The 25,570-nt window shown below is 43.1% G+C and overlaps 1 protein-coding gene across 1 annotated transcript in view; it reads left to right on the forward strand.

Moving 5' to 3' along the window:
* Nucleotides 1-9,543: 9,543 nt before the first annotated feature.
* The window catches only part of Mecom (MDS1 and EVI1 complex locus), a 544,883-nt gene continuing 528,856 nt past the window's right edge, over nt 9,544-25,570 (forward strand). The window contains exon 1 of the mRNA XM_071615485.1: nt 9,544-9,866. Coding sequence (XP_071471586.1) covers nt 9,830-9,866 — 37 coding nt within the window. The 5' untranslated portion in view covers nt 9,544-9,829. The remainder of the gene's footprint in view (nt 9,867-25,570) is intronic.

Here is a 25,570-nt window from a genome sequence, read left to right on the forward strand (position 1 = left end):
GTGAACAATCTCTTAAACCCCTAAGAATGCTACCCATCCACTATCAGAGCTCCAGTTCAATGCCAACCAGCTAAATGAAAAGCTAGAAACAAACTAGATGGTGATATTTTTGATCATTGACTATTATTTCTTCTGTTTTTGGTACCAGGGATTGAACCACTGAGCAACACTCCCAGTCTTTTTTGTATTTTATTTTGAGATAGGCTCTCACAAAGTTGCTTAGGGCCTCGCTAAATTGCTGAGGCTGTCTTTGAACTTCAATCCTTCTGCCTCAGCCTCCCACCGTACCTGGCTGACTATTATTTCTATATCAGTATGAGTCTAGGTAAATTTTAGAATTACCCTTCAGTCCCTCAATGAAATAAAATTTTTTTCCTCAATGTTGAAAAGTATTTTTTTCAATAGTGTTTATAGAGTTGATTTGGAAAGTTACTATGTAAACCCAGTACAGGAGCATTGTATTTTCTAACATCTGAAGGCCAAATCCTATTAGATGTCAGACTTAGTACATCTACAAGAACCCTCAAAGTAGATAATTCAATAGATCAGTTCCTACAGTTTCTTCTGTGCACAATTGATTTTCTCTACAGAAATTGTTTTGTTCCCAATCCCAGAACTGTGATGTGCTTCCTTGTTTTAATCTTTGAAAAGATTATGAAACATTTGCTATGGGACATGCATCATCATTTTAAAAAATAGAGTGTTACCTCAATAGTTGTTTCTGGGAAAAAGTGAGTATAAATCAAATTTTTGTAAGTCCAATCATATTTTAAATGCCCCAAGGGAACTCATTATTTAATAAAATAGCATGGAGCGAATAATCACATTGTGACGTGCTTTTCATAAAACTGGGGCACACCTGTGTCACACTCTGTCATGGCTATAGGACTTCATTCCACAGAAGAGTTTGAAGGTTGCCAGGTCTGCCTTGGACTCAAATCAAGGGAATTAAGTTATTGAGTACTGAGGATCTTGTTACAAGGCAGTCTCATATATAAGCCATCTCAGCATTGGATTCTATAGTTATGTGCTTTAAAAAGATGTAGAAAAGCTACTATACTTATGAGTTTCAAAGCATATTAAGCAAATTGGCAACCAGAATCATTTACTTGTTTGAATACAGAATTTTAGAGTCCTAAGCTTACATTCCATAGATCTTTATTTACAAGCAGGAATCTAGACTTAATCAATAGTTTCATATATTGAAAGAAAGTGAGACCAACAGCAGATTCATGAAAAATGAAAATTTAGAAAACCCACCAAAGGAAAAAAAAAAGAAAACCCACCAAAGAAACAAAATAGCATGTAAAAGCATTTTAAAAAAGGAAGAACAAAGGAATGAAGAATACTTCCTTCCTGAAAAATAACTTTCTCTTCTCTCTCTCTCTCTCTCTCTCTCTCTTTTTTTTTTTTTTTGGTACCAGGGATTGAACCCAGGGGCGCTTAGCCACTGAGCTACATCCCCAGCCCTTTTATTTTTTATTTTGAGACAGGTTCTCACAAAGTTGCTTAGGGCCTGGCTAAATTGCAGAGGCTGGTTTCGAACTTGTGATCCTCCTGCCTCAGCCTCCCAAGCTGCTGGAATTGCAGGTATATACCATTGTGCCTTGCAAAAATAAATTTCTCTTTGAGTTGTCTTTGTAGCTTCCATTTCACAGGGAGAAAACATGGTAATCTGGAACATTAGATAACTTTCAAATGCTGACTTTGTGTGTATTGTGAAGAAAAACTTGCAATTGTAAAGTCAGGAGAGACCTGTCAGCAGGTCTCAGTGGCCCTCATCAGTGGCCCAGGTTCTGTTGCTTCAGGCTGTCTGGCCAGAACCCTGAGATGAGTGTAGTGTTGATTCATATTGAGAGTTGCCGGGTATTGGGAAACTGATTGTCAAGACACATGTACAAGAGTCCCTTAAAAATGTGTAGCTAAAACTCAAACACACACAGGTGCCCATTCAAAGCAATATTTAGATGAAGGTCTAGAGGCTAGGTATGTGGCTCAGTGGTATAGTCCTTGCCTAACATGTGTGAGGCTCTGATTCCATCCCCAGCAGTAGGAAAAAAAGAAAAAAATTAGAAATATCAAGTTGCAATAGACAGTTTCATATACATCAAAGTCCTCAGGCTTTAGTTATTTGAGGAGACAGCTTGCTGACTAAAAAACAATCACTGCAGATGGAAAAGAAAAAGACAGTATCCAAGGCCCCCACCTCACTTACATTATGCCAAATTACAGAATATTAGTGTCTGGAGCTCTAAATAGTTCCATTTATTAAATTTCTACTGTATAGCAGGCATTTTGTGTACATTATTTTTAGTTCTCACAATCAATAATCCTGTAAGATAGACATAATGATTCCTATCTTATAGAGGAGAAATATGGGGAGAAAGGCTCACTAATTTGCTTAAGGTTATAACTGGTATATGGTAGTATTGGAATTTGAACCTTCAATGGTTTACTCCCCCCCACTGCCCTCCCCTGCAGTGTTCTACCACTGAGCTACATCCCAAGCCCATCGTTATTTTGAGAAAGAGTATTTGCTAAGTTGACCAGATTGGCCTCAAACTTGCAATCCTTCTGCCTTAGCCTCCCTAAGTTGTCAGGTGTGGGGCTAAATAGTTTGACTCTTAAGGTCTTGCAGTTCTATCTTAAAATTCTTATCTTACCAGTCTATTCACCCATGGTTTATCTAATGTAGAATGGTCCTGAAATCTGAATACTGCCATCTTTTCCTAAGGACAGCAACAATGGCTTCCAATGCATTTTAATATATGAATCCTACACAGCAACAAATGCCTATTTCCCGGCTGCAGGTGAAAAAACCCAGTATGGAGAATTTAAGGCATGTTCTCCTTCAAGATGCCCACATCTGAGAGACCATCTTGGAACCAAGATGTGTAAATAAAAACCCTAATGTAAGGAGAGACAAATAAATTCCATAAATTTGGCAGCAAAATACAGGAGGATGAAAGGAAAATAGAGGAAGGGTGTCATCACACAAGGATCCAAGAAGCCTCTCCAGTGGCCTTTGGCTTCTGGCAATGGATGTGGTGCGAGGAGGGAAAAAGTGTGTGTGTGTCAGTGTCTGTGTGTGTGTGTGTGGGATGGGGTGGGGTGGGGTGGCGGGGCGGGACATTCTTCCATGGGCCAGAGAAGATGTAGGTTTCAAATAGGTGGATTCATTGACTCCACCCTCTCCTTGAGCAAGGCAGAAAGTAGAATTTAAAATGAGATTTCATTTCAAAGGAGTTTTCCTGATCTATGAGGAGGATAGAAAACCCGGCCAGGCACATTCCAACGCAGTTCTTCTCCAACTTTACTGTTAAGCAAATCACCTGCTAAAAATGCGGATTTTGATTTAGTAGATCTGGTTGGGGCCTGAGATTTCGAGTTTCTAATAAAGTCCAGGTGATGCTTGATGTCGCTTGGTCTGCGGACCACACTTCAAGGTGCTTCCGCATAACCTGGGAGAGTGTTAAAAAATACGGAGAGGGCTTGGGCCTCGCTGCAGACTTAGGGAATCAGAATCAGCATTTTAACAAGCTCCCCAGGTGACTCATGTGTACCTTAAACTTTAGAAACATTTTTTTTCTAGGTGATTCTTTGTTCTGTGAGGGGATCCAAAGAGGACCCCCAGGCATCGCACACAAGCAGTCTGGTTTCTTCGTGGAGCTCTAGTTCCCAGAGGGCAGAGATTTGTACCCTGTATCCTAAACCGGTAGCAGTTCCGGGAGTTGCTCGCCTCATAATCCTCCTTGCTGGGTTTCTTTCCACCCTAACCCGCGCTTCCCGGGGCGCTCCAGCTGTTTCCCACCCCCACGTCCAGGCAGCTACTGTGCACAGCTGGAGCCCTACGCTGCAGGAGCACCAGAGTTGCGGCAACCAGGGAAGCCAGGCGGGGGCGCCGCAGACTAGGCTGTGCGGGAGGAGGCTGCGTGGAGCCGGGAGAGGGCGGCGGGCGGGGGAAAGCGAGCGCCTCATCTGGTGCCAACCGGCGCGGCCTTGGCGCAGCCCTGGCGCGGCCCCACATTCCCACACCGCGGGAGCCGAGACTCGCTACCTGGGAGGCGGCTCGCACCACCCCAACCTACGTTTCATAAACCCGTCGGGAAATAGTTCTCCAGCCTCGTGGGCCAGTAATCAGCCGACCTTCTCTCGAAAGAACTGCTGATTATAATCCCTGAGTTGGGCGAGGGCCTCGGGGATTTAGATTATAAATCGACTATTTAATATCATCATCATCATTGTCGTCGTTAAAAACCAGCAACCCCGACCTACCACCCCCATTCCTTATATACACTTCTGAAGATGTGTGTGTGTGTGTGTGTGTGTGTGTGTGTGTGTGTGTGTGTGTGGAGGACTAGGGGGAGGGAACAGGATTGTTAAACCGAATGATTTGCTGAGAAACCTGGGACCGAAAACGCAATTTACAAAACGGAGAGTTTTACAAGGTAGAGAAGGTAACTGGGCAGAAAACGCGCGGCCGCTGAACCGCCGCCTCGTGTGCTCCCGGGAACTGGCTGGCCCGGAGCGAGGCGCGCTCGGGCCGCGCAGCTAGGGCAGCACGCGGATTTCGCTGGAAGAGGAGACCCGAGAGCCCAGGGGTCCGCGCGCGCAGCAGAGAGGAGCGCCTCCCACTGCCAGTGCCTGCTGCGCCCCTTCCCCAGCTGCGCGCGGAAGCCGAGCTAGCCCGGCGCTCTGGCCCCGCAGGCATTTGAAGCGCGTTATTTCGCCGCTAGCTTCCCTTTCGAAGCAGAGCGGCGGACAGTTTAAAGTTAACACCCTCATTCAGCCTCTAATGCCGGGATGTGCGCTTTTGCCCCCTCGTACGTGTCTGGGTGTGTGCATTTCTCGGTAGGATGTCAAACAAAACCGATAATCATAACATTTGTTAAAGCCTTACGTGTTCTGTCTCGAGGTTCATCGGGTTTGTTCAAACTTTTGTGAGTGTATGAGTGAGTGTGCGCGTGTCTCCACCCTCCTTTTGCTCCCCCCAACCTCACCCCCACCCCCACCCTGCTCGTGCGGGGCGAAGTAGTCCTATATAGCGATGATAAATATCCCTGTTGATCACTTGATTGATTACCTCCCTGAAAGGTCACGCGGGCTCGCAGTAATTTCCTTTTGCCTAAGGCTCCCTTTTCACTTTTACTCCAGCACGACAGCTCCGAGTACACGGGATCTTTATTTTTTATTTTAACCCCTAAATGCAACCCCTCCCGAAAACAATGCAGACAAGAAAAATCGAATAAAATCAACTCGAGACCTTTTTGCTCACTCGCAGCTTCCCTCCCCATCTTGCTTCTTTCTTTCTTGTCGCCCCCGCTCCCTCCCACTCTGGCCCCCTCTCCTCAATTCAAATGTATTCTGGACACTATTTAATAGATGAGTGTCTTGCAAGTAAACTCAGGCGTCCCTTGGGTCTGCATTTCATGTCTGTGACTCTCTCCCTTTCTCTCCTGTGGACTGAAAATTCGGATTTAAACCACTAGACAAGCTATTAATTTAGCTAGGGTACCCAGGGTCCTGAACCCAATTAATTTCTAATAATTATAGCCCAAGGGGGCTAGATAGATCTCCCTGCCTCTTTCTTTTATTGCCACTCCACGCCACCAAGGTCAGCGTATAATAATAAAGTGTATATTTTGAAAGCGATCTCCAGAACAGTGAGTTATTGCAATGAATGAAAATTGTTTCCATTTTGGCTAATTGAGCCCGTGGCCGAAAGCTGGAGCTCTGAGACTAAATAAAGAGGACTGTTTCATTTCAACATGAAGAAACCCCTGCCTAGCTCTGGTCACCCAGCGAGAGTTTAATTTCTTAACAGCCAACCTGAAACCCAGCGTTGGGTAAACAGTATTAATAATTGCATTACAATGATTAAATTAATCTTGCTGGTAGCTAGAAGAATATAGGTTGCGATTCAATAGCACAATGTAAAGTTCACTGCACAAAGACAATAGGCCAAGAAATACCTCCATAAAGAATTTAAACTTTCTTCCAAAGATACTATGAGGCTGGCTCAATTATGATGCGAGGAAAGAAAATTTTTCTATTGCGTGTAATGTATTGAAAAATTCGTTCTTTGCCATTTCTAGCATTAATTAAGCAGTAGGATAAGGGGGGTATACTCGGCTGTGTCTTCCTCTTCGATGACCCATCTTCAGTCCTAACTCCTCTCTCGTTTTTCCTGCATTTGTTTAAAAAAAAAAAACCCAAAAACTGAAACAAAAAAAAAAAAAAAAAAGCAAACCCAAACAGACATAAACTCATCAACTTTCCAAGGAGGCACTGCTTCCAGGATGCCCGCTTCCGTGGGAGAAAACGTTAGGACCCACGCCACTGTCTCCCAATGAAACGAATTCCAGAAGGAGAAGGAAAAGTTGGCAGGTGGGGAGTGGGCAGCGAAGGTAGCTTGGCCAACTTGTTGGAGGCCTTTTTTTTTTTTCCTGTTGGGCCAGGGACAGCTTAGACGTCCGGTCACAGGTTGTCCGGAATTCCAGGGGCCAAAACAGAAAGTCACCTGCTCTGGTCTCACGGATGGGACTTGGGACAGGTGGAACTGACGGGGTCCAGGCACTTGGGAATGGGAACCCGTTGGGACAGGCGCGCCTGGGCTGCGGCGCAGCAGGCGGTGTGCGCTGCCGGCTGCTGCTGAGCGTTTGCTTCACCAGGTTAAACACACTTGAACTAGCAACTTAGCTCTTTTATTAACGCACATTTAGGGTACAAAACAAGTGACGGAGAAAGAAAGAGAAAGAAAGAAAGAGAGGGGATAGGAGAAGGACAAGAAATCCAGCTTTCAGGTTCGAAAATAAAAAGAAGCGATGGCATTGTGAATATTTTTATTATTTTTTAAAAAAGAATAATGTCTTGTCTTTTCACAACGCCTTGGCCTGGGGACGCACAAGACTTTGTGTTTATTATTTCAGTTAAATGAGGTCGGAAACGCTTGTGTCCCGAAACTCTTGGGAAGATTAGGGAGAAAGGCCCCTGAACTGCTATCCCAAGGAGTTTAAAACCAGAAGGGAGGGTGCTCAAACCGCGTCTTACTGCCCCGCCCCCACGCTATTCTAGAAAAGTTTTAAAAGACTGGGACCCTTGCATTTGGGGGTTCAGAGACTGATTTGCTTTTCTTGTTTTCCACCTCCCAACCTGTTCCCTTCACATAAACCACCCCACCCCCTAGCCCACCACGTGGTTTCTAATTTCTCAGCAGAAACAAGTCCAGCTTCACGTGTGGGTCTTGTATCTAATCGCAGGATTGGTAACAATGGTCCCTTCCTTTCCTAGAAAATTTCCCGGGTTCTCCTCTTTGCCTCCCAAGAGAACCCAGATATAGACAGATCCCTGGGGATGAGGTGGATGGAATTAACGGGAGATGTGAAGGGAAGAGGTCAACTCCTTTTTTGAAAACTTTGTAGGGTGAGAAGGTGAGATGAAATGTCCCAGGCAGAACTTTCTCTGGTCCAGAGCACTCTGCACTTCCTGGGTGCCAAGGCCATCTTTGGCCTCTTTCCTGGTGAGCCCAAGATCCTTTAGGTTCTAGAGGATCTTGATAGTTCCTCTTGTGCTCTGGCCTAGGCGATGCTCCCTAGACCCTCTCACAACTGACTAGAAGCAACTGTCAGAACTTGTCATTCGCTAGCCTAGTGTGTTCCTCTAAAGATTTTTCTCCTTTTCAGACTTTCAAGCTTCATTTCTCTTTTTCTTTTGAGGACATGTACTGGTCAGAAGAAAGACTTTTCCATGGAAACTGGGAGGGACTGGCAGATTCACATCTGGGGTGGTGATAGTTAGAACTGTAGACCTGGGGATGGAGGCACCCACACTCAGAGAATATTGGAGTTGCCTGGTGCTTGTAAAAGGCAATGAAACTGTAGATATGGAAAAACAAAAATAAACAAGCAAGCAAACAAACAAACAAACAAAAAAAACCCACCCTGGTGTCTCTTTGATGGAGATGACAGTGTTTCCTGGTACGCATGTGTGTGGGCACCAGAGCCTTCTCTTTTGGAAGTTGTTCCACTCATGCTCTGTGAAAATTCCCTCTTTTACCGTAAACCCCTTCCCTTCCTCACATTTCAAGGTTACACATCTGTGTCTCTCTTGGGACCTGTAGCTTGTTTCTACAGGGACTTGTATCTTATTGCCAAATGCCTCTGGAATTACACAGCTCTGGAGAAAGAAAAATGGTGGGCATCTTTTAGTCAGGGAGAATCCTTTCAACTTTGATTCTCTTGGACATTGAATCCCCTTGGAGTTGAACATAGCTATTTGTCTCTCACACCCTCAGTCCTAGTTTTGACAATAAATACCAACAGGTGCAACTGAGCATTCTCAACAATCCCACTTTTCTTCCTCTGTCTTTCCAGACCCATGCCTTAGGACCTGCTTTTCTTTTCCCTCTCCTTTAAGTTGAGCATCAAGGATGTATTGTTGCAGCACAGAGACTGAAAAGATTGTAATTTTCTTTTATTGTGTCTGGCAGGATTTGCAACAGATATTAATGGGGACATAAATAGCACATGGAAGGTATTGAACAAAACTGTTTAATGCAAGGAGGTTGTACCAAGAGAAAATCTATGGAGTTAGGATTGATTCATACCTTGAACATACCTAGCCCCTTTAGGAGTTCCCCATTTTTGCATGCCCACTTCAGTGGTAAATCCTATAATTAATGCGAATTTCAACAATGTATTTTTTAAGGAGTGTATGGAATTTCCCCTCTCTTCCTCCTTCTTGTGACCCCAGAGGTTGTAGGTTTGAGTGAGTGAGTGAAAATGGTAGGCAGGCTGAGCTGCAGAGGGAGGCGACGGGGGCAGCGAGGGGAGGCCGGAAGGTGACAGCCGACCTTAGGGAAGGCAGGAGGTCTTGGATGTCAAATGCCGCGCCAGCCTGGACCTGGGAATCAAGGATGATCGTTATTACTTGATGGCAATAGACTACTGAAATCTTCGTAGGATAGCAGCAAGCATTAGAATTACACCTAAAATTGAAAAAGAAACAGTTATTTATTCTGCTTCCAACTCTGAAAGCGGAAGCCGCAATAGCTTCGGTAGCAGTAGCAGCCGCAGCAGATTTCTCAAGTTCAGGATGATTCTTACTTCCTCTTGGATCGTTCGCCGATGGTCCAGTCCTTCTTATAGTTCTTTAGTAGAGAAAAGATTTATTTAGAAGTTTTTTTCCCCCTCTACTGCTTACTTTTTCCATGGACAGTATATAAAATTTTCTGCAACTTATTATGGGAAAAACAGTACTAATAGTTAACATAGGCTTTTTGGTGATTTCCAACACAGAATCAATCCCCTGCCCCCACGGAATCAATCCTCGGTCCAAGCCTTTCAAGCCTTTTCATTCCTTTTTTTTTTTTTTTTTGGGCGAGGTGTCTGCTCCCCTCTAGCTCCCTGCGCTCGCTCCCCGCCCCCAGCCGCCCTCCCCGTGGCTCCTTTCTCCGCCTCCTCAGCGATTGCCATCTGACAAGATCTCCAAATCAAAGTGATAAATCGCTCCAAACTTTTTTTGGCGGCGCTGAGATGTTGGAGGGGCGTCTAGCGCGCATGTGCGAAGGTGCCCAAACTGACAATGCTAGAGAGATAGCGAGTGTGGATTGAGAGAAAGGGAGAGAGGGAGGGAGAGAGAGTGAAAGAGGGAAAGACAGAGTGAGTGTGTGGAAGTGTGTGTGTGAGTGTGTGTGTGTGTGAGAGAGAGAGAGAGAGAGAGAGAAGAGGAGAGGAGAGAGGGAGGGAGCGAGAGGGAGAGCAAAAGAAGGAAAAGATCCAAGAAAAAAAAAACCCAACCACACACCAGCGGCTGCAGGACTGGGCACAGCATGAGATCCAAAGGCAGGGCAAGGAAACTGGCCACAAGTAGGTGCAATATCCCTTTTCTATTGGCTTTCCCCCCCTCCTCTGCCATCTTGCATATCTGTCTCCAGCACTCCGGGAGGGAGCGCGAGCTGCCTCTTGCGCCCGGGCCCGGGTGGAGGGCAGGCGTAATGCAGCCCCAGCAACCTGCCGGTTCCAGTCTCCGCGCCCAGTAGCCCGCTCTCGCTCCCGGTTTGGGCGCCAGAGAAGCCCGGGCAGCCCTCAGCCCCGCACACCGACTAGCTGTGGCAACCCCGTGGTGGGGGTGGGGTGGGGGCAGCAAAAACGGGGGTAGGAGGGAGGAGAGAGCGCGAGAGCGAGCGCGAGGGGGGGGGGGAGGAACGGAGAGAAGAGAGTCTCCCCCTCCCCTCCCCTTCCCCCCCAGGCGGGGGAGAGTCGCCTCTGGCCAACCAGCTAGTCCCGGGTGTGGGAGGAGGGGGGAGCGGGGGATGGGGGAGGCGGGCATGGGAAGGGAGCATTTCGAGCCTCGGTTTGTTTCAGGGGCTTGGAATGGGTGGCAGGCTCGGAGGGAACCACAGTGGCGGCAGCGGCGGGCGGCAGTGGTGGAGTTGGGAAAAGTTGCGAGACGGCCGCCGAAGTTGCGCGGGCGGGCGGGCTGCGCCGAGCCGCGGCTGCGGTAGTGGGCGCTGTGCGCTTGGTCTTGCTCTCCGGCGTGTGCGGCGCGGCGGGAGGACTGGGGAGGGGAGTGGGGGAGACAAAGGGGGGTGCTGCAGTCTCTGAGTTGGGGGCAGTGGCAAAGCGGAGCTATCGGCTTCCGAGAGCCACAGGCAGGTGGGGAGAGAAAAAGCCCCGCGAGCGCGTGCAGAGCGGTGAATGGAGGGCGCGCAGCCAGCGGCAAGAGCCGCGGAGGATAAGGAGGCCGAGAGGGCGCGCTCCGACCCGCCAACCCAGGGCTGGCGGGGCGCCGAGTGACCCCCAGGGGGCGGGCTGCCTGAACGTTGGGCCGTGGAGAGGGCGCGGCTGAGCCTCCTGCTTTCTTTCTGGGAGCAGCCCGGGTCCCGGGTCAGTAATCCTCCCCGGCGCCCCCTGCCTGCCCGGTGTGGAGCAACCTGGTCACGCGGGACCAGGGCGATTGGGTTTGGGGCGGGGGCGGCGAGATCCGCATCCCCCACTCATTCTGCAAAGCTGTTGGGTGACTCGCCCGGCATTGCCTGCCGAACGGACACTGTCTGACACGACCCGAATCTCAGCCGGGACTGTATGCGACTGGGCTGTGTTGTTCAAAGGCTTCTACCCCGAGTCTAAGGGGACTCGGCGGCGCCGAGCCACGGAGCAGCCTCGAGCGTTTCTCCGCAGTGTAGGCACGCGGGGCTCGAGCTGCTTCGGGAGAGGACAGGCCGCCCTCGGTTCACTCGCATTTGGCACTTGCTGAAACAGAACTCTAATTATTTTGCTTGTAGGCCAGAGAAATGAGAGATGGGGGTGGGTGGAATGTTTTTCTTCAGTGAAGTCCCCAGTCTCCCGCTCCCGTCCATTCACATTAGAACCAAGTACGGTAGGTATTCCATGCCTTTCAGCCCGCCGCGTCCCTGCAGCACTGCGCGGAAGGCAGTGACACATAGGCGCTCAGTTTCGCCGGCGGTGGGAGTTCGGTGGGCGAGATGCTGTCATCCATCCCAGGCGCTTTTCCAGTGCTTCGTCCAGTCCTCACCCAAGCACTCTCACATTCCCTAATACATTTCTCTCCCCCCCCCCTCCCGTTTTGGTCTCAGGGATCAACCTAAATGTAGAGCTCATTGTGTCACCAGTTCATCTGTGTCTTCTTTAAATATTGTTCATTTCACTTAGCTTCGGTAGTGTCAAGGCGTGCCAATGGAATTGTTTTTCCTGTTTGCTTTTAACCGAGTCTGATGTCTTTATTCTCATCTGAGGGGGAATAAATGTACATATGCTTGGAGGCTCGAAGGCTTCAATTCTGACTAAAGGTTAGGAAGGAGTGTGTGTGTGTGTGTGTGTGTGTGTGTGTGTGTGTGTTCGCGCGCGCGCACGCGTGTGGTTGTTGTTGTTGGGAGGGGGCGGGGAGCCTGCTTCAACCATGCCTAAGTTGTGAAATGAAAGCCTAAGGCTTTGCGCCGCGCCTCATTGCCAGGCATCCGCCGAAGTGAAAGCAGAACACAAAACACTTTGGATTTTCTTATACAACCTTTTCAACTGTTTTAATTGGTCAAGAAAGCTGTACACTGCTGTTTTAAAATATTCCCGCATGCACAGTCCACTCAACACCCCGAATCTGAGCTTCGTTTTTGATCGGATACTTGTCATTCAACCGGTGGGAGACACATTCATTTTGTGTCCAGTGTCGGTAATGATGCCGTTGCAGTTTTCAGATAGCTAGAACCGAACTCTTACAAACTTTTCCTGCTGAGCCTCAGGTTCCCACTTGCAGAGATCCAGCTGTTGCTGCCACAGATGCTTTCTTTAGAAGCCCTGCTTTGTGCAAATTTTCATTTACAATCTGAGTAATAAAGGAAATCATATTTAAACTACGGATTTTTGTATTTTAAAGCACTATTTCCTTTTGACGAGTAGCGTGTGGCAGAGATAGTTGGTGACCTCTGCAGTGCAATCATCCAACGAAAATTTAGCTTCTCTGTACTGGTTTCTTTCTCTTTTTGGGTTAGGAAGAGGCAGTGTGACCAGCATATTTAAAAAAACAAAAAACAAAACTACCTTTACCGTGGCAAAAGTAAACATTTCAGTGAAAACAGGTCGCGTAGAAATACTTGTTCTCTCGATTGATTGCTTGTTATTCTTTTTGTCTTTTGTAAATTTCTTTGGTGGTCGTAAGTTCTTGCTTGATCTTGGCCGTGGTACAGGAGGAGCCCATGGAGGTCGACCAGAGACCACATACCCTGAAAATAGCCCCTGAAGCTACACCAAGATTGAATACACAACCCAGTTTGCAATTCCTGTGTCTTATTTTTTGCACAGTAGTTGGAAGTTGATAAATTCGTTAAAAATCGTGAGAGAATTTAAATTTCAATTAAAAAATAAAGAATGGAAAAGCAAGAAGATTGCCGCCTGTACTGTCTAAAGCGCCTGACTTTTATTTCCATCTTTAAGAAAAGAAAATTAAAAGCCAAGTCAAGCCTGGCAGTCCTGGGAGACTTCCCAGCCGTTTTCATGGGCAGCTAGAATAGCACCTGGGCCATGCCAGAAACGCCAGTTGCAACTCTCCTGATGAATGGGAAGGAAGTGAATTTGGGTCTGCCCAGCATATCTAAGTCTGAAACACGAAGGAACCCCCACCCCACTTACCCGAAGTGACAGCAGGCAGGATTTCAATCACAGCAATGAGTTGCATACAGTAACCCCCTTAGCTACCAGCCCCCCAGAAGTCTCGTAAAGACGCAGAAGGCAGCGATGCGATTAGCAAGACGGTGTTGAGGAGGGCACTTGTTACTTCTACACTTGAATCTCTGTTTAAAAACAGATTCCGAAGTAGGAAAGGTAGATGCCGACTTTCCCTCCTGTCCTTAAACTCCTCACCGTAGCAGCCCAGGACCTAAGATAAAAAGGAAACAGGAGCCCACATTGAGGTATTCAGTCTGTGTGTGTGCACCTTACTTGGGCTTTCCTTCATCCTTAAGAAACCCAGATCAAAACAGAGCTTTATTATAAAATGCACGTTTATTTGTTTGTTTCAGACTGCTTTTGAGGAGAAGTGTTCTCTGGATGGAGGCTGAGGCCCCTTCTAGGAAAGCAGTTTATTTGCCATTACTTGACCATTACCCGGGCTTAGGGCTTCTTTACTACATTTGGCACTCTAAGCACCGTCTTCCTAGAGCTTTTAGACGGGTTTCTCACCCCTACTCCCTTACCCCCAAATCTGTGTTTAGGGGAAGGTTAATTACGCTTTTCATTCTCCCCGCAGTCCCAACACTGTGGGAGGGGACGGTTCATTAGTTGCAGAACCAGGAAGACTGGGAAGCCAGGCGTCTTTCCCCAGGTTTTCATTCGTAGGAGCTGAGGAGTTTCAGGTCTTGGCTGTGATGCTGTGTTTGTGAGGTTTTTTTTTTTTTGCCTTGTAGCCTCATTCTCAGTTCTCAGGTTTTCTTCTCCGAAGCCTCTCCCTGCACCCCAGGGCCTGGTCTCCTCTGTGGATAGACATTAGACTTGTAGAGGATTACCAAATAGAAATTATCACATCATTCCTTGAAAATTTTGGTCTTTCTCTCTTTGTCTTTCTTTCATTCTAGTTGAAGGTAATGAGTTTCTCATTAAAGAGAAACTGTAAGCAGTTTCTCTTTAATCATCAGAGTGTTAGGGAGCGTATTTTATATTTGGAAGATGGGTCCAGGTTGTCAGAGCCTGCATTTGTGACCTGGAGTAGGAAGGCCACAGTTGGGGATGCCTAACTCTGTCCTTCCTGGGGGCGGGCAAGGAGGGCCAGAGGGCAGACTGGTTGCCTACCTCAGCCCTTCTCTTCTGGCATCTCCCTCCACTTTGCCTCCACTGCAAGACGGCCAGGAGGTGGACAGGCTTGTGTTATGTTCCTGACTACCCTCTTCCAAAGATACCAAGTGCTTGGCAAAGCTCAATTCCCTAGAACTATCTACCATTCCCCACCTTATCTCACACCCTCCTGGTGCTGAGAAAGTGGCCCTCAGTGGGGCAAGGGATGGGGCTGGGGTGGTTCCAGTGATGCACTCAGGTCATACCTGCCCCCACCCCCGGCTCCTCAGGCTTCTTAGTTTTGGCTTCAAGCTTTGGCTAGCACTCTTCTTCCCAATCCAACCTTATGGGTGCTGTGTGCTAGGGACAACTGCTTCCTCAGAGTCCAGTGTGCATTGACAGTATAAAACAGGCACACCATCACAAGCACACACTCATACTTCCTGGGTTCAGGAAGAGTCTTGTGTAGAGGGTAGGCATTCACCACCTCTGGCAGAGCTGGCCTCTTTCCAGCCTCACTGGGTAGGGGAGACAGGGACTTCGGGGGAGGAGATGGGGCAGGAGGGGATAGCCATACTCTAAGGATGCCAGGCACATTTTTCTGGAGTCGTGTGGTTAACCCTTCCTCCGCTGGAAGCTGCTGGCTAGGCATTTTCTAAAATAGTCTGTGGGGTCTGCTTTCCTTTTCTCCTGGGCGGCCCAGTATGAATCATTAGTTCCCTCCCTACTTCCCCACTCCATTAGCCACGATCCTCCTTCTAAAATTAGATTTCCCCCTTTCCACTCTTCTGGCCTTCTGAGTTTACTAGGGAATTCTCAAGGAAATTGGCTGTGTATTGAGAACAAGTGTGAGGAAGAGGATAAAAAGGATACAAACACATCTAACAGAAGACAGGAAAGGGGGCCTAGAAGAGAGAAGCAGAGCCCTTCTCCTTCCAGATCTCTATTTTGCACAAGACTGGTATTTTCCTCTCTCCCTCCAGTACATGAAAAAAAAAATCTTGTTAATTACCTTTTCTATGTGCTATACAAGAAACTTCAGAGATGTTTCTACACAGGGAAGAAACTGTTTACAAAATGCTTTCAAAAGTGTGACATATTGCTCTAGTTCAGCACTAAAAAGCTAAACACACTTACCCTCCTTTGAAGTGCTGGGGCTGGGGCAGCTTATTTGAGTGCAGTTCAGATATTGCTGTGGGTATAACTAATGGCTTCTACCTATTTAGCTCAAGTGGGAGGAGAGAAAGGCCTGAATTCCTTGTCCAGTGGGTCCCTCTGGAGACTAGGTTCTGGCTTCTGGCCAGTTCTGTACAATGTCAACATTGAATATTTGAATTCCCAGACTCTATTTAACAAGTTTCTAAATAAATAAACTCATTGTGTGTCTGTGTTTAAAATTATTTTACCTCTTTCATAAAAGCTTATTACATTGGTCTTGCAAGTTGATTTTTTAAAAAAATAAACAAACAAACAAAAGTTTAAGGCCTTTTAATAGCCAGATCTTCGTAATATGTATTTATTGGGAAGCCATTGTCTCACTTGGAGGTGTGTAGGAGCTATTTAGAGGGATCTTAAACTATTCCGTGTGACTTGATAGTGAATTAAAAAAAAAAAAAGCTAAGTTCAGAAAGTCAGTGAAATATTAATCTCATCAAAAGGGGGTTTGACTATGTAACTTTAGTGCCTTTAAATATTTAGTAATTTGTCCTTCAGGAGACTTTGCTGATGTGTCTTAAATGGGTATGTGTATATGGAACCTCATTCTTTGTAGGTTCTGAAGGCAAGTCTAGAGCTCTTCTCATATGAGATTTTGTTTCTGGACATTTTTTTTCCTGTCTCTGTAAGTTGGAAGGAGTAGATACACAGATACTTTTTCTCATATTTCAGTTTGGTCAAAAGAACCACATGCATTCTCCCGTTTTACTAATTTTTCAGCATTGAACGTCCATACAGTGTTTTTATGCAGATGGGAACATAGTTGTTCTAAGTACAAACTTAATTTTTTAAAAAGGCAAGTTCCAGACCTCTTGCAAGTGTGGACTCCATCTGGAGTTGTTAGGAAAGAAAGTGGAATTTACTCTAATTTATGTGTGTAAAGTACATTATTAAAAAGAATGGGATTTGAAAGGGCACATAGTAAAACCCATAACATTTAGCTGGTAACGTGGAGAGCTCAAAGCCAAGAAAAAAAAATACCACCAACCCATGCAAACCCTGAAATAGATTACAATGACCTCAGCCATTTTCATTTTCAAAAATAATAGCCATGATTAAAACAGGGAGTGTTTTACTTGGAACCATGTTCTTCTGCATTATTATAAAAGCTGTTTTGTGGTTAAAGAACTGTTTCATTACAGAAAAAGAAAGCAAGTGAATTTTTAATCAAATTCCTGACTCTTCAAAAGTACTCATTCTTGAATTACTTTTTATTTTGATTTTAGTTATTATTCTTATTCAATAGCAAACATGCTTTTGGCTTGTATATTTAGCCAAATTCTTGAATACTAATTTTCAAGGAGAAATTTGTTTAGAAAAGAGATTTTATTCTCTTAGTCAACACCTGCCTGGGAGTCAATAACTATATAACAGGAAGGACTAAAACTTCCTTAACCATGTTTAAGAACCTGCCTAAGGAGTAATTAATTTTGCATGTTAGGGTTGTTTACATGTTAAGATTGATGACATTTATGAAAGTTCTTGCAGGTAGCAGTTGGAGGGCTTTGGTGATGGGCAGTTTTACACAATAAATAACAATGAAGTTCTTCCTGTGTGCTAGGCTCTGAGCATGGCAAGCTGTGTTTCCAGCTCTCATGAACATTTCAAATGTGCACATCAGTATTTGGATCTGATGTGATCCCTAATCATCTTCAAATTATTGAATACTTCTTGTGAGGTGAGAATAATAATAATAATAATAATAATAATAATAATAATAATGCCCTCCTTGGTATCTTTACTTGTGACTTGGTATCTTTACATGGGGGTAATAATACCACCCTTCTTGGGCTGCTGTGAGAGTTAATAAGGATAATGTTTTCCATTATGTACCTAAGTCATATGCAATCACACATTAAATCTTAGTCACTTCCCTTCTGATTTATCAGTTAAATTTTCTGAAGAGAAATACCTTTGGCCCCCCTCTTGTTCTATGTTTTTATCCAGTCTTATTTTTAGAAAGTATTTGTACATCTATGATAAACATTTTATATGACTTCTCAATAAATTATGCCCTTCATATAAATGTAAGTCATATCTAGAATTTGGATACATTTAAACTGCCTATACAATGCCAAACTTTGTGGTAAATTTATTTTGAAAACTTGAGAATAATTTTGCTTGTTCTTTTCTTATTTATGTTTTTGGTGGGAAACAATATAAAGTGATTGAGATTTTAATTTTTTGCCACAGATTTTGGCATTGCATAGCCACACGGCCTAAATTTAGTTGTGCATATTCTTCAGTTGTCATTAGGCTAGAATCCCTCCTGTATGAAAATTTAACTTTAATAAAAATTTCTTTTAATTGCTGATGGACCATTAATTTTTAATTTATTTATTTTTATGTGGTGCTGAGGATCGAACCCAATGCCTCACACATGCTAGGCACGTGCTCTATCACTGAGCTACAACCCCAGCCCCAAATTTAACTTTTAATGGAAGAAGTTTATAAGTCAGTTTACTCTCCTGGCTGAGTTGCTTCTCCCTAAATGATGGGGTTGGTCTAGAGCAGAGCTTATAAAGTCAAAGGGATGCGTTTGCAGCTACGATAAGTGAAGCAAGGTGGGTATAAGGCCATCTTCTCCACTGTTTTTAATTTTTGATGGCCAGTCTTCGTATTCTGGTACAAGAGGGAGTGGAGGAGGCTGTGGCAAGCTGGCAGGTTGAGCCTTTTCTAAAGGAGCATCCACTACCGAGTGCTAATTCACTGCTGCCATCTGGAAAAGGGACCTCCTTGCTGCTGAGTCTTCCAGTTTCTAAGAGACTTCAGTCTGTATTTTTATGTGGATCTTCCCTACTTTAAAATGCTGATTCAGTCTAAAAAAAAAGCTCAACAAAACACCTCTATTGCAATATATAGTTCATGGACCTTGGGCTTGCAATATCTGGATTCGTTGTTTTCTAAGGGTCCTTCAAAATTCCAGCATTTTATAATATCCATAAGGGTTACTGAATACTACCTTGTGTTTTTAAGATCTGTATCTTCCTCTCTATCCCAAACTTTATGTGTGTGTGTGTGTGTGTGTGTGTGTGTGTGTGTGTGTGTTTTGATAGGTGGAAGTACTTATTACAGAATCTGATATCTGGCCATTTATCTGGAAAAATAGTCTTCCACAGCCATGTTGTGTCTTTCTTTCCTTCCATGCCGCTCATCATTAATTGACTTAAAAAAATAAACTTAAGCACCCCATCCTCCTCTCGTAGCCACTGACCACTGTTCTTTCTTATTTCTCACTCAACCCAATTCTTTGATTTGTGGGCTGGGGAATGAGCAGTAGTAAATCATTAGGAGACAGTTGTCTGCAGTTTTCCACAGTGGGAGAAGAAGTCTGTTGGCTACTGTGGGTATTCAAAGGAAGACTGTGCCCCAGACCTCCTAGGAGGGTCCAGATGTCATGTCCTGAACATCTCTAACCAAACAGCCCCACTGATTTTGAAAGACCTAAACCTAAGATGGAGAACTGAGCTTTTAAGGAATGAATGTGTTATTTGACAAGAGTGGCTCTCCTTATAAAAAGGCCGTATATGTTCAGGGAATATTTGAAAATAAATACATTGCACTCTGTTTATTATTATGAGCTGTATTTCTAGTAGAGGTAGTAGATGAATACAGGTGAAATTAAGTCCTGAGGATTAAAAGGGTAAACTATGGTGATGGAATACTAATATAAAGGAGTCTCTCAATAAACGTTGGACTAAGCAACTTATCTGAACCAGTGCTGTCGTCAAGGGAGTTAATGAACACTTGTCACCATCAACTAACATTGTTGGGAAAATTGTAAGATAATGCAGTGGTGGAGGGGAGGATTTGGGGTAGTGAGAAACCATGGTCACAGTCATTATTGATGGTTATCAGATACCTAGCTCCCAATTTTTAATCTGATACTGAGGCCTAAATACTTTAGCTTATCTGTTGAGGGTTTCTTACTCTTGAACCAGAAGAGTGTGAGGACTCTGAGCCCAGGTTCTGAGTTAGATTTGCCAATATTTGAATCCTGGCTCCACTTAATCTTCCTGTGCCTCAGTTCCTTTCTTATGGACTGGGGATACTTACCTCATGCGAGGATTTGACCAACCAATGCATTTAGAATAGGTGGAAGACCTCAATGTATGTTTATTATTGTTTTATTAACTTTTTAGGCTTCTTTGACTCCCCACCCAAGACAGGTCTATTTAGCTTAAGGTTCCCATTTGAGTCTATCCCTGTGTTTCTGTGTTCCCAAACTTTGCCTGTGATGTTATGCTCTGTAAATCTATCCATATTGTATATTGACCATCAAAATCTAATGTCTTCTTTAAAATTTCATTTAAACCCTTGTTTTTTAAAAATTTTTTTTCCACATTTTTAATTTGTGCACTATAGTTTTAACATAATGATGGGATTTGTTGTTACATATTTGTACGTACACACAATATAACAGTAGAATTCATCCAATATCACTCCCCAGCACTTCCTCCCTCCCTCCCACTTTCTGGCTCTTTCCCTCTAACTGATCTCCCTTTGATTTTCATAGATCCTCTTCCCCCTTACCCCCTGCAACTACATTTCTTTTCTTTTTTTTTTTTTTTGGTACCTGGAATTGAACCCAGAGGCATTTAACCACTGAGCCACATCCCCAGCCTTTTTAATATAGTTTTTTATTTTGAGGCAAGGTCTTGTTAACTTGCTTAAGGCCTTTCTAAGTTGCTGGCTTTGAACTCACAATCCTCCTGCCTCAGCCTCCTGAGCTGCTGGGATTGCAGGTGTGCATCAACATGCCCAGTCATAATTTATGTTATTTCATTCCAATAGTATGGAATTATCTTTACCTACCATCATTTTGGCATTTTACTATATATTGCTTGTCTTCATGGTATCCATCTTATTTTTATGGAGAAACCTTGCAGAGCCTATTTCTGTTTTGGGCCTAGTACAATGCTTTGCATATGGCAGTTAGCAATACAATTAGGTGACAGTGGTTAGCGATAGGCTTTGGTGGATTATGTGAACCCCTTCAACTTCTTTGCCTGCAAAACCTGCACAGTTAGGTAATGTCAGCATGAGAACTCTGGGATATCTGACACTTTAATTGCATACTAAATCCACAATTGGCCAGTTTTGACAGTGATAAACCACCTGGAAAGCACATTTGGAAAGTAGAGTATTATTCCTAATTTTCACCAATAATGTTTCTCATTTTGCCAGGGCAGGTATAACCCATGGCTCCGCACTTAAATCACAAATTGTTATTGATCTACATTTGATCTTAGACTCTTCACTGGATCTGATTCTGGAGAATGTCAATGGAGTCAAGGTGGAGATGGTGAAACAGTTTGTGGACTCACGTAATTCCTAGGGATTTGGGGCTATTCATTTTACTAAAGTCATCAGTAGCTATTTTTTTCCCCTAAATCCTTAGCCCAGTTTGGGCAGTTTTAATATAGAACATAGGACCAAGAATTTTTCTTGGTCCTTTAATGGCATACTTCAATGAACATTTATGATTAAAGATTCTTTTAGACAATTGAAGGCTGAGAGATGACATTGTGTTGACTCTTATTTAACTCGACTCGCCCAACTATGTCCCCTTAATGGAGGTGCAAACATGACTTCTCTCCCTCTCCCCATTCTTTCACCTCCATGCCTTGTTTTCATAAATCTCTCATTTCCATGGAAAAAAAGAGGACTGTTTGTACCTGGAAAACTGTCCTCAAGCCCTGAACAGTTACAGGGTTTTAGTGCCTGTTCTAAGTTTTTTTTACCAACACCAGCCAGATGTGATTTCTTGTTTTGTTATTAAGATTACTCTTTAGTCAAGGGAGCTCCTTTAAATGGGGTAGAGACTGAAAGTCACAGGTTTTATACTTGGTGCTGACTATGGACTTCAGCTTTGGTGAGAGCTATGAAATGAAGTAGTAATAATAAGTTTCAGTATAAAATTATAAGTGAAATGAATGGAGGGATATAAGGGATACTTTGTATTTTGCTGGGTCATGATTTTTGATCTTTTTTTTTGGGGTCCTAGACCCCTTCCTGTAAGAATCTGATGAAAGTCATGGAGGCTCTTTCCAGAAAGTTCCTGTATACCTAGAGATTTTCCATACAATTCAGCAGTCCATGGATTTGTAAATTCCAGTCATAGATAAGATGGGAGTTTAACCTCTGTGTTCAGACTTGATTCAGCTTACAGTCCAGGGTGAAGTTTTAAAACTTACTATAGAACTTCAGTCTACTATGTTTATTATGTAACATCTTAAAGCCCTTATCAGTCTTTTCCCATTATCTTAGGAATGTTATTTTTTTTTCTGATTACAAAATTTATACACATTACATAATTTAAAAACTGTATAAAAATATAGAAAACTAAAGTTTTTTCATGTTTTCTTTTGTCATATAGTGCCTGAGATGACCACTGTACATCTTTTAATGTAAAATTTTGCACATTTTTTTCCTTATGCAAATATGGGCACATACTTAGATATAGATTTACAGCTCTTTCCAGCAACTTGCTTTTTCATTTTAAAATTTACTATAGAACTCAGATATGTGTCAGTCTAACCCATTCTTTTTAAAGCAGCAGATCTTTCATTGTTTGGATGCAGTTTCCTTTATTGAACTAGACCTCTATGATGACTGACATATGTGTAGTTTTCCAGTTTTCAGAACAGAACAGAGAAGTCTCCCAAACCAGACTCTAGGGAAAATGAAAGTGAAGACTACAATTAAAGGAAGCTTACAGTTCAGGGTGAAGTGTGCTGGCCTCTGCCACAGGAGCACAGTGGGGGTTTGGGAGGTCACTGAGGGTTGCTTCACCCTGTCAGGACAGATCAGATTTCCAAGCATCTTCACCGGCTGGAGGATCAAGGATCAAGGGTCTAAGTCCAGAGCTAAGGTACATCTTTGTAAGATCCTATGATATCTATCTATCTATCTATCCATCTATCTATCTATCTATCTATCTATCTATCTATCTATCTATCTATCTATCTATCTACCTATCTATCTATCTATCTAATTTTATGTCTATCTGTCTATATTTTATATCTATCTATCAATCATCTATCTATCTATCTATCTATCTATCTATCTATCTATCTATCTATCTATATCTGTGATATTTCAGGCTCACTGAATTGTTCTGGACCTCATAGTTATGCCCCATTTTCATTTTCTCCTGCTGCTTAGAACAGGCTGTAGCTGAAATAAACACATATAGCCCAACTGGATAAGCAAATTGTTGAGGCTTCAAAGTTTTAATGTTTTTTTGTGATTTCCTTGTTTGTGTGGTACATTATGATCATAATGCCTTATCCCGTGTATATACCATAAGCCAAATAATGCAACTAAATGAACGCAGAAGTCTATCTGAAGTCAATCAAAACCCTTTTTGATATTCTTTTAAAAAATTGCCCGCAGTAATGTCTAGCCTATGAATTGGAAAGACCATTTTTATAGAAAAATGTTTTTCCCTGGGTAACCAGACTATGGGAAAATTTTTATAATGGAAACTATCTCTTGCTTTTAACTATAGCATAAGAAATATGACAGGATAATGTTACACACTAAAGCCCATCAGATGTAAAATTCCAGTTTTTGATTATAAGTTATAAACCAGGATAGAGAGACTTCTGAAAAGTGGTTTTCTTTGGCAATGATGTTGTTGATTAAATATAAAAAATTCAGAAAAATTAGTTCAGCCCATGCCTTTACACAGAAGATTACAAAAAGGAATAGCTGGGTTTTGGTTCTACTGGGAACTATTTTGCTTATTAAAGATTATTGGATTATATTAGATTAAAAATATTAGATTGGACTTGAAAAGGTACCAAAGAATTACAATTTAGTGATATAAATCTTTTTAGGAATTAATTTACTTAGCAAATTTGATTCCTTAGAGTTCAGTATTTGTTCCAAATTCAAATACATACATATATTTTTTGTGGATATAGAAAGGTTATTCCATGGGGAAATTACTCTAGTTAACAGTTTCAAAAAATATTTTAAATTAGATCAATCAAATTGAGTTGATAAATAGTTATTGAGCATCTGGTATATATAAAGCATGATGAACAAAATTCTAGAAACTCTCAGTTTTCTGAAAATGTTGAAAATCAACATTTGACAGACATATATATGCCCCTGTCAAAGGTTTATTAATAGACATAAAGGTGACCATGTACCTGTTGCTGGTTATCAGTGACTACAAAGTGGTTTCATGAGCTTGGAGAATTGGGTCCTATGCCTATCTTTCCTCCAAACATTTTATTCTCCAAATATCTTTGTTAATATTGTGAAGCCACCTGCCTGACAAGCTCCAGTGTCATTTCACATGTTTGGGGTCTTCCATCTGAGAATACTACCATACTTCATTTCTCTTAATACCTGTCAGGTGTGAAGTTTTTTTTTTTTCCCCCCTGCCTCGCTAAATTACTTGTATGGTAAATATGGATAAGATTTTCATTCAAGATACCTGAAAAAAGGAAAAAAAAAAAAAAGCTGGGTGCTATTCATTCAACAGCTATTTGTGGTGAAGGGAGGGCAGCAGTTAAGCACCCAGACAAGGCCCCTGCCCACATGTAGCTCACATTCTGGAGGAGATAAACATGCAGAGTCATAGAGTTCCAGACATGGACTCATATTATGAAGAAAGTAAATCAGGGTAACTAGCTAGAGAGTAACCAGGGACCTTATTTCAGAAAGATGATTGCAAAGACCTCTCTTAAGAGGTGACACTTGAGCAGAGCTAAATAAGGAGGATGTTTATTAAGCGTTTGGCTTATTGACATTTGGAGAAGGGCAGGCAATATCGTTCTGTCTCGTTCTCTATCCTAGTGCAGAAGCAGACAATGGGTAAAGGCCATAAATAAGATTTATTTCAGTTTTGTCAAGTGCATTTATAGACACCATGTATACATTTAGTTGACTTCACAGCCTAGGAGCCAGGACAAAGATGTTTGTTTACCTTCCTTTATAAATGGAAGGAGTGGGACTTTGGTGTTTGATCTGCAAACATTGGGCAAGAGGCAGCATCAGAAAAACATATTATATTTTTGGACCCATAATTCTGTACAGTTAAACAAATATTTATTGAACATACATTAAGAAGCTCAGGGCAAGCACTATGTTGGGTACTGAGTAGTCAAAGAGAAATAAAATAAAATAAAATAAAATAAAATATATTTTCTGCCCTTGAGGAACTGGATTCTGTTGGGAGAGGCAGACATATAAACAGACAATTTTAATATAGTGGGGTAAGTGCAAGAACAGGGGTAATAGATCAATTCCTACTGAACTACAATGCTCTGAAGAGTTGTATGTTACAAATGGCATAAGCTCTTCTATTCTTCTTCTTCTTTTTGTTGTTGCAGTATTGGAGATCAGAAAATGTTCACATCTGAGCTATATCTCCAGCCCTTTACATCTATACTGCCAAAAAAATTTTAACCCGTATCCCACATAGTCATAAAAGAATGTATGTTTTCAAACTTAAGGATTAAAATTTTAGTGTGTTTTAAGACAAATTTCTGAATCTATCTTCTGAGCCTTCAAATGTCCAATATTTTAAGACAAATTTCTGAATCTATCTTCTGAGCCTTCAAATGTCCAATATTAGATGGACAAGTGTTTCCTTTTTTTTTGGTACCAGGGATTGGACCCAAGGGCACTCAACTACTGAACCACATCACTAGCCCTTTCCTATTGTTTATTTTCAGACAGAGTCTCACTAGGTTGCTTACAGCCTTACTAAGTTGCTGAGGCTGGCTTCAAACCTGCGATCCTCCTGCCTCAGCCTCCCAAGCTGCTGGGATTACAGATGTGCACCACCATGCCTGCTTTCAATTAAGTGTTTACTATATGGTCCACCCATCATGCCTATTGTGGACATGCTGATCTTAATGAGTGAGGTGCAGGATGTACTTCAGGTATATGCCCCAGAGCCTTGGGTCTGTGGATGGGCAAATTTCTCTTCCTAGGCTTACTAGTATCAGTGTATTTTTTGTGGAGTTTTTTTTTTTTTTTAAACTTTCCCCATCACTATTCAAGAACAAGTTTTTCCCTACCTCCTTGCCACTTATAGCTCTGTCTTTGAGAGC

This window comes from Marmota flaviventris, chromosome 8 (assembly GCF_047511675.1).
Source record: "Marmota flaviventris isolate mMarFla1 chromosome 8, mMarFla1.hap1, whole genome shotgun sequence".
NCBI classification, from domain to species: domain Eukaryota; kingdom Metazoa; phylum Chordata; class Mammalia; order Rodentia; family Sciuridae; genus Marmota; species Marmota flaviventris.